Genomic DNA, 12,418 nt, shown 5'->3' on the forward strand with positions numbered 1-12,418 from the left:
CTCATCATGTTATTAAATAGTCATCATGCTATTTAATAGTCATCATATTATTCAATAGTCAACATGGATTTTAATGTTGAATAGTGGGGTTTCATATTGAGAGTTACGAGCGATTGATATTGAAGGATGTAGCGATAGTGATGAGAGAGAAGACATTTTATATATTACAGTTCTGGGGATGCTAGGGACTTTATCTTCATACTGACTGGAGATGTATACAAGTTTTTAACACAGAGGAGGGGAGATACATATTCTTGGATGGGTTACACAATGTCCATTACAAACGATTAACACATTACCTTTTTGGTGTTGAAAGATGACACATGACAACAGTTTTACAAAAACACAAAGATGATTCTTTATTCATTAGACCTGTCGAATGCTGATGACGTCAGGAATTCAAATTTGTATCTTCATGGTTAATCTTCTACTCTTTGCTTCCAAAGGGTCAGCTGACAACTAACTGCCAATTGACTGACTCTCAAGTCTCTCTCTCTCTCTCTCTCTCTCTCTCTCTCTCTCTCTCTCTCTCTCTCTCTCTCTCTCTCTATCTATCTATCTATCTATCTATCTATCTTTCTCTCTCTCTTTCTCTCTCTCTCTTTCTCTCTCTCTCTTTCTCTTTCTCTCTCTCTCTCTCTCTCTCTCTGACTGACTGTCTGATCTGACTCTGAAATTCGAACCCATAGAACTATATGGAGAATCGTTCTTTGTCTATTACGTCAGAAGTGTGTTTTTCAAGCGTGACTAATTCACGTGGCTATGCATATTTGTCCAAAACACACTTCTGCAAACAAAGAATCATCTCCTAACCTACTTTTAACCTAACCTATTTTTTAACAATATATTTTTCATTTTCATTGTTCATTCTTTTACTGACATATTTAACATTCCAATTTTTAACCTTGCTTACAAGGTTCGAGTCTCAGCTTATCCTAATCTCATTTTCTCTTATCGAATGTTCTTCTTATTTACATGGAAAGGAGACAGCCCTTTTCCGGTAACATCAATAATCTTCATGTTATCTAATAGTCATCATGTTATTAAATAGTCATCATGCTATTCAATAGTCATCATATTATTCAATAGTCATCATATATTTCAATAGTCACCATGTTGTTCAATAGTCATCATGTTATTCAATAGTCATGTTTTTCAATAATCATGTTATTCAATAGTCATTATGTTTTTCAATAGCCATCATGTATTTCAATACTCAGCATGCTATCTAATAGTCATCATATTATTCAACAGTCATTATGTTATTCAATAGTCATCATGTTATTAAATAGTCATCATGTTATTCAACAGTCATCATGTATTTCAATAGTCATCATATTATTTAATAATCATGTCATCATGTTATTTAATAGTCATCACGTTTTTCAGTAGTCATTATGTTTTTCAATGGTTATCAAGCTATTCTATAGTAATCATGTTATTCAATAACCATCATGTTATTCAATAGTCATCCTTTTATTCAATAGTAATTATGTATAGTGTTGGTATATTTTTTTGGTATCAGATAAACTTTCGGTTATTGACAAGGCCAGTGCCTGTATACCAAAATTAGTTTCTTTTAATTCCACTTCTTCTTGTTTGTCATCTTTAGCATTGTGAAATTCATCTGGATTCGTTAATTGATCAAAACAGTCTGCATTTTCGCAGAATAGAGATTTAGTTTTAGGAATCAACTTCGCATTTTTTATACTTTCTGTCTTTTCATTCCCCGTCGGAATTTCTGTCTTTTCGTGTGAATTTTGCATACAAATCGGGATGGCAGGTTTTCGCATTTCGGATCGCGCCCATCCTGTTCCGTAGAATTCTCGCTTATTTCGTGGGTTATCAATTCGGGTTGAAAGATCGAAATCTCGCTGTACATTTCCTTCTCGATTATAGTGGGCAGTTGAGACCTTGCACATAGAGTGGGGGTCATGTGTTGGGCGGGGCTTCGTACTATACATCATCTGAAATAAATAATAATTGATATTTATAAATGAATTGAGGAGTAAGGTCTGAACTTGGATATTAAATTCTTGCATTCATTCTTTTTTAGAACTGTTATCCTCATCTTCATAGTTGTTGGTTCACCATGTTTCGGCCAATTAATCCTCTGGCCTTCTTCATGTGATTCACCGCGATGGGGTAGGAATGCTGAGTTTTGTAACTTATCCTTAGTAATTATTGCCTTACATAGTTGTTTCACCACGTTTTTTTTTTGGCCAACGAATTCTCTTGCCTGCTTGGGTAGGATTGAAACCGCAGGTGAGCATTGTCTAACGATAATTGTTTCAATCCGAACCAAGCAGGTCAGAGGGTTAGTGGTGAGACAACTATGGAAAGCAGTGATTACTGCGGGTAAGTTCCTAACCCTTCGCGGCGAAGAAGACCAGAGGATGAGTTGGCCAAAACCTAGTGAAACAAGAACCACGAACATGAGGATAACAGTCCGCAAAAAGAATGTATGCACAAATTATGAAGTCTCATCTGAAAGGGTTTAAAAAAATAATAAATAATAATAATTGACATTAAAGACAGCCATTAAAATTTGAGATTAAAAACAGCCAAAGACGATATCTGATTGTTTTCTTCAAAATAAAGATTTATTTACATTTATACATATGCTGCGAGCTTTTGACTCGGACAAGCCCTTTTCAGGCGATTTTTTTATTAATCATATTTGTTCTCTTGGCGATATATAAAGATCTCTTTGAGTAGTAGTAGTTTGTTGGAATGATAAAATGGCCAGTAAGTGCACACACGTGGATCACGTGACAATGTTATAAGAGATAGGATGTCACTTGTTTAAAATGTTTGTGGTTAAAACAATCGAGTTCTTATTGTTCTACACTTCCAAGTAATAATTTCCGGAGTTAAATTCGACACAATGCTGTCAAAATTCACTACTCAAAATTCGACACTTCTGCCACTCCAACACTCGACGCGCTGCTAGCTTAAACTCAACTCTAAAACTTGATATACTGCTGTCAAAAACTTTTGAACAAAAACCGACGAAATCAGGGTTTTTATTTTAAACCGGAAGCATCTCATTTCCATATTAGTTGACAATATCGCAAACATATAAAGAGAAAAGGCGGCCATTTTATTTTCTTTATTCTTCAGTCTTTTTGTCTACATGGGACCCTACAGGCTGCATAAATTTTTTTAAGGCATTTAATCACAGAAGAGTAACTTATCTTGCCTTACCTAACATTCCAGACCACACACACACATACACACACAAATATATATATATATATATATATGTATATTCAAAATCACATAGTATTCGCGGACCAAATAAGATCTCGGTATTAATAATCAATACTGGCGTTTATAAGGAATGATGCACCTTTTTCAAGTGATGTTACCCCGAATAACAGCATGAAACTGGATACTCCATCAGACTAAATGAATTCTTCTCCTGAAATCTCCCAAGACAAAGAGACCACAAGAAAAATATACTATGAAATGGTTAGTTTGGGAGAGGAAAATTTTGTTATCAACTTTGATACTAACTCAGTGTTCGAGACATAAAGAAGAAGTTCAATGCAATATTCAGATATCTATGTATCTCATAGAGAGACCAAGTGTTAACCATGGGAACGGAGCTCTTTGATTTCTGAGAACTTCAACTGAAGTATATATATATATATATAAATATATATATATATATATCCATGATCTGATGGGTTTTCTTTTCTGGGAGCTGTAATTTATCCTGGACATTTATAATTTCTGTTTTCTTATGGATTTTCAATGGACTCATTTCGGATTTATCCTGTTCTAAATTTTACCGTCTTACTCATTGGATTTTTACCATATCCTTTTTCTTTCATTTTTTCCCCGTTTCTTGCTTTCTTAACATCATTGAATCCCTATAAACTGTCACATAACTTTTTGGGATGCGAGTATGATTAATTTCATATTGTTTGTTTCCTTTAATGCATTAACTTGCAACTTTTATCGTATATTTTGCAAACCTCTTCCCTCTGATGAGAACAAATGCATTCTTCGAAACTCGATGGAATAAGTTTTTTTTTTTTTTTTGTACTCCTTGTTGGATAATTAAAATTTTGTATACCTTCCTTACAGGTGTATAATGCTTTTTTGAAAATTGGAATAAATTTTCAATGGCAAAATTTTTATTTTCTTATATATATATATATATATATATATATATATATATATATATATATATATATATATATATATATATATATATATGTACTTTAGTCGAAGTTCTCAGAAATCAGAGCGCCTCACCAACACAAGATTTTCATGTAGGATAAATGTTGACATTTGTTGACAGCATAAAACTTACAGGTAATACAACTAATGATATATTTGACAACCTTCAACTTAAGTTTAAACAACCAAGACTTCATCAAAAGCAAAGGTTAAAATATTTGACCAGAAAAGAATTATTGCTAACACAGCGGATTACACTAGGGGAAATAGTTCACAGTGTTAACAACAAAAATCTATTGTTAACAAAACAAATAATTTCAGCATGACTCACATGATATTACTAACACAACAATGAATTTGACCAAAAGAAAAAGTCGATATTTGTGGACAATACCTGGACATAAGGCTAAAACTAAAATAACTTTTATCAGGAGTAACTTACGTTGCCACAATATCGTTATGAGCTTGAATAGTGAAATTTGAATTTTTTCTTAAAAAAAACAAAACATTTATATTTAAAGATATAAAGCAAGCTTTCGAAAAACATCCTTTGATACTGACTTGACCGAGTCGAAAACGTCCTTCATATTTTTTAAGGCAAACAAATGTTTATTTAAAAAAGAAAAAGAGAGAAATCGTATCGCTTTTAGGCGTTCTTAAATTTCAAATTTTAATATTCAAATTCATAATATTTATAAAATGCCATCTCTCTATATACATAAATCAATGAATGTATGTATGTGTGTCTGTGTGTGTAAGTATTTAACCGATAAATTCTTAAACTACTGGTCATATAACACTGAAATACTTAGGAAGTAGTAATTATACACCAAGGAGGGTTTATAGCGAGTAAAATCTTTCTTTTGATGGATGAATAACGCGTATAGAAGTCGGCTAGTTGAATTCCAAAATGTTCATTTCAACTTTACACTTTTGTTAGTTTGCGCATGCGTTAAACTGATCATACCTAAAGGCAGTTTAATTTTATAACATTCTTATCCATCTGTCGGGTTTGCTCAAACGATAGCACAAAATGCTTTGGTTCCGATTCTAGCTGATGGAATCAGTCATTTTTTTAACTTTTGAAATCAGTACTATATACATTCGGGTAGCAGGACATCACTACTATCAAAGGAAAAATAAGGTGTCTCCTTCCTTCCGATAGTCTGTGGGATATCCTTGGGCAAGGTCGAGAACCCACTTAGCTCCCCGACCAGGGTGATGTGCGGTCATGGAAAGCAGGTGGCTGATGTAATACGGAAGCAAACAGAAATAATTCTGTTCATGGTTTCGTATTTCGTTGTGCTAAGCAATATATATTTCTCGGTACAATGGTCAGGCCAACCGACTAGTACGGGCACTGCTCGGACAGAAAGAAACTGCAACATACTGCTCGTACAACTGCAAAGAAAGCTACGGCAATACATCAAACTCTTTATTCGAGAAACAGCGTGAACAGGGTTCTAAATCAGAACACCTTGCTCGGTAGGAATTACCATGAAAGACAGATGACACCTGATCGTCATCAAACTACTCTACGACAGCGAGAAACATACGTTGACATCCTGAATACCTGGGCAACATCAAAAGTGGTGAACACCAATAAATTCTAAACTATATATATATATATATATATATATATATATATATATATAATATAAATATATATAATATATATATAATATAAAGCTGAATGTGTGTGTGGGGGGGGGGTCACGACTAGGCTCTTATATGGTTGACTATTTTAAAAAACTGATTCCATATAATGATAGAAGATGTATCGAGGCACAGGAATGGGGATGTTTGATCTGGCATAATGATGATTCATTAAAATTGTGGGGTCTGCGTACGCGCCTGGTCCACAAAGTATGGAAATAATAAAATTAAAAATTTAAAAAAAAAACATTTACAAGTGTTTTTGATATAGAGGTACATAATGATACTTTGATAAGTATGTTTTAACTTAAATAGGGATGGTATAATAAAACTGTGGGGTCTGCGTTCGCGCCTGGCCTCCATGGAATGAAAATAGGCACAAACATTAATAAAGACTTTTCATATCTATCTGCGTAAGTATACTTTGATAATTATGTTTCAGTTTTTAAGAAATATGTTATTATAAAATTATGGTTGTTCGTTTGCACCTGACCTCCATAGAACGGAAATATGTCACAAATTTTACCAAGGTTTTTGTATATAGATCCACACAATATTGTGATAAGTGCTTCAGTGTGAACAGGTATGGTATAATAAATTATGGGGTTTATCTATTTTATTTTTACTTTCATCATATTTTGCTTTGGTTTTGATGCCCCCAAATTCGAAGCTATCTCTTTACACCCCTTCCTTTTCATAACCTATCATACTTTCATAAATCATAGTCCATTTTCTGTAGGCTGTTTTTGAACCCAGTCAACGACAAGTACTTTTGCTAGTATATATATATATATATATATATATATATATATATATATATATATATATAAAATATATATGGCACTTAAGCTACACAGAATATTCCGCGTTTCATGCACGCTAGGATTCATCAGGCTTATGCCTGCTGAATAAATACTTAAAGTTTATGCATAAATTAATACTTTCGTATATTAATTTATGTGATCAAATTAAGTAATCATATATATATATATATATATATATATATATATATATATATATATATAATATTCAAAAGAGAATTGGCTCTGTAATAATAAATACGAAATCTGCATGAACTTAACTATATTTAAGCGTACTTTACGACCGGACAAGGCCGGGCGGCAACCTCTAGTTTCTATAAGAAATAAAAATTTCAGCGCAAAGACTTGTATTCTTAGGATGTATTCATTTCATCTTTGCAATTAGCGATGCAAATGTATTTCAAACTGAAGAGCAACTTATCGACTTTTAATAAGTGAAAAGATATTTGAAAAGGAAGAAGAGACTTATATGCCGTTGATATAGGTTTTATTAACTAACAAATTATACACTTTTGTGGTTTTCATACAGTGTTATAATGGCTTTTGGAGGGGGGCAGAGGGGAATAACCCATAGTAAATCCCATTCTCCCTAATGGTTTACTTCTATAGCTGCCATTGCTCAGAGGCAACATACATACCGTAGATTTATCCGGCATAAGTCCTGTATAAACAGACAAAAGTATATAGAAGCTAGAAATAATTGCAAGAAAGAAGTAGCATCAGCTAAAAGTGAATATACTGAAACCAGGAAACACATTGTAGCGCAGAAATTAGGAACTCGTGATTTCTGGAAAATCTACAATAGTGTAGTAAATAATGGGCAATCGACAATACCCCCACTAACCAACAATCATGAGGTTGTTTGCACAGCAACTGAGAAAGCTAACATGTTTGCCCATCAGTTTGCCTTGGATCCAGCAAGCCATTCCCTGCATAATTTTCCTGTGGACAGAAACCACGCTAAATGATCTAAAGATCACGCCTTCCCAAGTACATGATATTATAAAAAACCTAGACACCTCAAAAGCATGTGGACCTAACGTCATCCCGGCTGTGCTATTAAAAGAATGCTCCGCTGAGGTCGCTCCTGTTCTCTCTAAACTCTTTAACAAATGCCTTAACAAATCTTGCTTTCATGGCTGCTGGAAAACTGCTTCTGTGGTACCAGTTTACAAAAACTCTGGCGAAAGAACTGACCCATTAAATTATCGCCCAATTAGCCTCCTCCCTCTTTTCGCCAAAATATTTGAGTCTTTAATTAATCAAGCTCTAGTTCATCACCTTACAGCTGCTAAACATCTGTCAGACCACCAATATGGATTTAGGCAAGCCCGTTCTACTGCAGATATTCTAACTGTAATCTCTGAACGTTTATACCAAGCAATGAATAGGGCAGGGGAGGGGAGGGCACTAGCCCTAGATATATCTAATGCTTTTGACAGGGTATGGCACGATGGTCTTTTCATGAAAATAAAATCCTATGGTATTACTGGACGAATGCTTAGTATAATTTGATCCTTCTTAAATGAGAGAAGAATCCAGGTTGTCCTTGATAAGCGTACGTCCAAACAATTTGATATAAATGTAGGTGTACCTTAGGGATCGATCCTTGGACCTTTATTATTTCTGATATTCATAAATGACTTACCTGATAAATTGTCCCTGATGTGGGTATACAGGGTGACCAAAAAAACAAAACAAAAGCTAAATGGAGGCCATCTAGAACATATGCTGTAGAACGGAGAAAAAAGGGCCAAAGACCCTAGTGTTTGATGTGATGTTTTGAATATAATAAACTAGTTATGACCAAAGTTTCATTTCATTCGGACAAGACACTAAGAAACGGATCCTAATTAGAGTTAAGGCCCGTTTTGGGGAGAGGGGTCACCCTGTATTTGCCGACTACACCACGCTCTATAGCAGTACTCGGGGAAAAACTAATGAGCACATCTCTAAGGTAATGGCCGAAACCCTAAAGGAAGATCTTCGGTCTGTAGTGGAATGGGATAAAAAATGGATGGTAACGTTCAACGCTGCCAAGACAAAGCTCGTTTCCTTTAATAATTACATGAAACATTACCAACCACCAATAGCTATGGCTAGAGATACTTTACCTGAGAGCACTTTGTTCAAGCTCCTTGGCTTAACGTTCACAGGAAACATGTGTTGGAATAGATACATTGAGGTTATTGCTAAGGCTGCTGCAAAGAAGGTGGGCTCTCTCTATCGTGCTAGAAAGTTACTTACGCTTGAAAGTATCCTGTACCTCTACAAAGCCACTATTCGCCCATGTATGGAGTACTGCTGTCATATTTGGGCTGGTGCATCTGCTACTAGTCTCTAGCTCTTGGACAGGGTCAAAAAAAGAGTCACCAACCTCATAGGTCATAGACTGTCATCTAAACTTCAGCCCTTGTCCCACCGACGAAATGTTGCATCCCTCTGCCTGTTTTACAAGTATTTTAATCATGGATGCTCTGACAAACTACAAGCCCTTGTACCTCCTCAACGAAAATATCCCCGACAAACCTGACAAACATCGAAGTCCCACCCGTATACAGTTGAGATCCCTAGATGTAAGAAAGCTTTTTAATAGCTTCTTCCCCAGAACTACAAGACTTTGGAATTCTCTTCCGTTTTCCTGCTTCTCCAACTGTACTGACGTGCAGAAGTTCAAGTGTAATGTGAACAGACATCTTGCTACTAAACTCCCTACATAGTACCCCTGCAACTTAGGTCCCCGATAGTAGCCCCCTACATCAAAGTGGAACGTGCCTTGTTTGGGGTGCAAATGTAATAAAAAATGTTTTTTTAAACTATGGCATTTTATTACCGCTAAGGGTCTTTGGAAGAGATAATGCTAGAGGGCCAGGAGGACAAGGGCAGTTGAAAACTATAACACGACTGATAGATGGACAGTCATTCGTCTCAAAATCGAAACTGACGCATCATGAAGTTACCAAATATAATAACTATATACTGTGTATGCTAATAATAATCTGATGGGTAACATTTTAGAAATACCGGAAACTGTAAGCAAATACACCAAGAACGTTTATGAATTATTACCAATCTGACGACAGACTATCGATCTGTCGAAGCTTAATTCAAATTATTCCTTCTGCTTATGTAGGTGTGTCAGAAACTGACCTTACGAATGCGCGAAAAATATTGAATAATTCGACCCCCTGCCTTTCCAAGCTTATAACTATTCGGAAAATGTAATTCAACCCCTATTTTTTTTTTCAATTAAAGGAGCAAGTACCAAGGTTTCATTTAAAAAAAACAAAAACAAAAAAAAAACGTGTTTAAAAAAAAAAAGGTTTTAAACTTCGGACTTTACGGGTAAATTTAAAAAAAAAAACACTTATTTTTTGTTGTGTATTTTAAATTTGTATATATTATTTATTGATCTTTTATCTCCAATTTGTGATATATAAACTTTGGTGAGTAAATTAATTATTTACTTTTTAATAGACATTTCAAAATGGGGGGGGGCGTGAATTAAAAAAAACGTATTTCTAAAATATTATATTCGGTTTATTGGAAAGAGCATAAAATTTCACATTAACCCTGAAAATATCGTAAAAATTGAATCAATAGAAAAATTTTGATAGATTTTTAAAGTTTAAAAATTGAAAAGGATTTAACTCGTAAAATTCAATTGATTTCATTACATAAAAAATGTTTTTTAAAAAATAAAGAATAATATTTCTATTACTTTTTATACGACTTTAAGAGTTTATTTTGGAAGTATAATCCATAAAGAAAATAAACAACCCACTTTTAAAAGAGAAATTACGAGTTTTTTATATTTATTCGCAGTTTCGTGTTAGAGCTGTTAAAACTTCCCCCAAAATTCTGATACAGTTACTGCTTAGGTTCCGCTTCCGAACCATAGATTGTATTAGAATCTTTGCTTTCAGTTCTAAGACTTTTATTCTTTGTCTATAGTATACTGGACATTTTTAAGTGGTAACACTGACCCCACGTTTTAAATTAAATGAATTAAAGCGAGCTTAATCGCATACTTAAACATTAAATACACTTACAAGTCTATTCCGAAGCTAAGCAACTTTGAGTCTTATCATTCTTTGATGGGTGACCAGATTCTGTAAGCACGTAATTTAGACAGGTGTATAAATGAATACCAATCTTGCTAGCAAGTATTATCGGCGACAGATTAAGGGCCTGTCGCGCGTAACCCAGGTCATCCATTCTGCTAAATTCGATAAAACTGGGGATAAGCATTGGATATTTTTTTTTACAATATTTCGACTAGTGAGAAAGTTTTACCTCAGTGTCTTAAATAAATAAGGTATTCAATTCGAAATTCCAAGAAAGTGACTGACTACAACAAAAGAAGCACCCGAAGAAGGCGGAAAAGTACAACGACCAAAACACTGAGAAAATCGCATGAACCAATAGAATTAAAACAAGGCCTACCCTGTAAATAAGATTTAAAAATACATATTTTATTAATTTACCTTAAATGTGATATATTTATATCTGTTTCTCTTTGTTTCTGGATGTTGATGGCAAAGCAGTTTATACACTTCATTTATGCAGATAAATAATCTATTATATATAAATTTCACCGATCTGTTTAAATGTATATATGTATATATGTATGTATGTATTTCCGTCTAAAACTTTCGACAGAGGCGACAGAGTTTCACGAGATCGGTATCGTTTTGAAGTCGACCCTTCGGATGACAAATATCGAAAAATTAGCTAAAACCATTAATTCCGTCAACCTCAACTGGGTAGTTTTCTACAAGGAGGGTCTTTTTTTTTTCGTCCAATTTTTGTAAGTCATCGTATCGGTTGGAATGACTTTACTAATTTCAACGTTCCGAACTTCCGGTCGCGTCATGGACTAGGGGTAGGACGTCGGGTTTTCTTTTACTTTCTTTTCCGCCTTTGCGTCACGAGTTCGAGCCTGCCTGCCTACTACCACTATTTTTTTTATTTTTATTTTTTGCTCAACACACACCTCCAAACACGCAGGCTAGTATTATATAATGACGGAAACCGACACGTTAGTCTGCGCTAGTCTGGCACAATGATGAGAGCTTCCCACATATAAAACCCCTTATACTTGACCTTCTTTGTCTTTTTGAGGAGACAAATAGGGTTGAAGAAAATGATATTGAAAACATGGCGAATTCAGAGTATGCTGTCAGTCAGAGTAGATTTACTTGCAGCTGACAGATGTTTATATTCTAATCTCGAGAGCAAGACAGTTTAAAAGTAAAAAGTAATGAACCCAGTGAACTTATTATCTGAGATTTGTGAAATAACAATATCCCAATCTCTTTGCTTTAATATGGATCTATCTCTCCCCCTCTCTCTCTTTCTCTCCCCCTCTCTCTCTCTCTATCTATATATCTATCTATATATCTATCTACCTATCTTTCTCTCCCTTCCTTTCCTTTTTTCTGTCTTTCTCTCTCGTTTTGTCTCATGAGGAAAGATTTGGAATCTAGTTGGAACTTGTACTCTCTCCGAGTCGGACGCAAACTTTTAGAATCCTATCTCGGTCGACGGTAGACGGTCGGTGGTTTGCCCCAACTCTCGAGAAAAATAATGGGGCCTCTTCAAATATAAATAAATTTATGTTTTATAAAAACATACTTATTTTCTTATGTTTGCTTATTATATACAGTGTTCGATTCCAGCTTAAGACGATGAAAACCATGCACATAATAACGCTGAGAACTCGACACAAGACCTGTTAAACAGACATA

The 12,418-nt window shown here is 34.6% G+C and overlaps 1 protein-coding gene across 6 annotated transcripts in view; it reads right to left on the minus strand.

Annotated features, from left to right (window-relative positions):
• Positions 1-602: 602 nt before the first annotated feature.
• The window catches only part of LOC145245831 (uncharacterized), a 201,426-nt gene continuing 189,610 nt past the window's right edge, over positions 603-12,418 (minus strand). For all 6 annotated transcript variants that reach the window (XM_080107484.1, XM_080107479.1, XM_080107483.1 and 3 more), the window contains one exon: positions 603-1,967. In XM_080107484.1, the coding sequence (XP_079963610.1) occupies positions 1,491-1,967 (477 nt within the window). In that variant the 3' untranslated portion in view covers positions 603-1,490. The remainder of the gene's footprint in view (positions 1,968-12,418) is intronic.

Source organism: Euprymna scolopes, chromosome 23, assembly GCF_053919585.1.
Source record: "Euprymna scolopes isolate OS-2025 chromosome 23, ASM5391958v1, whole genome shotgun sequence".
Lineage (NCBI taxonomy): Eukaryota > Metazoa > Mollusca > Cephalopoda > Sepiida > Sepiolidae > Euprymna > Euprymna scolopes.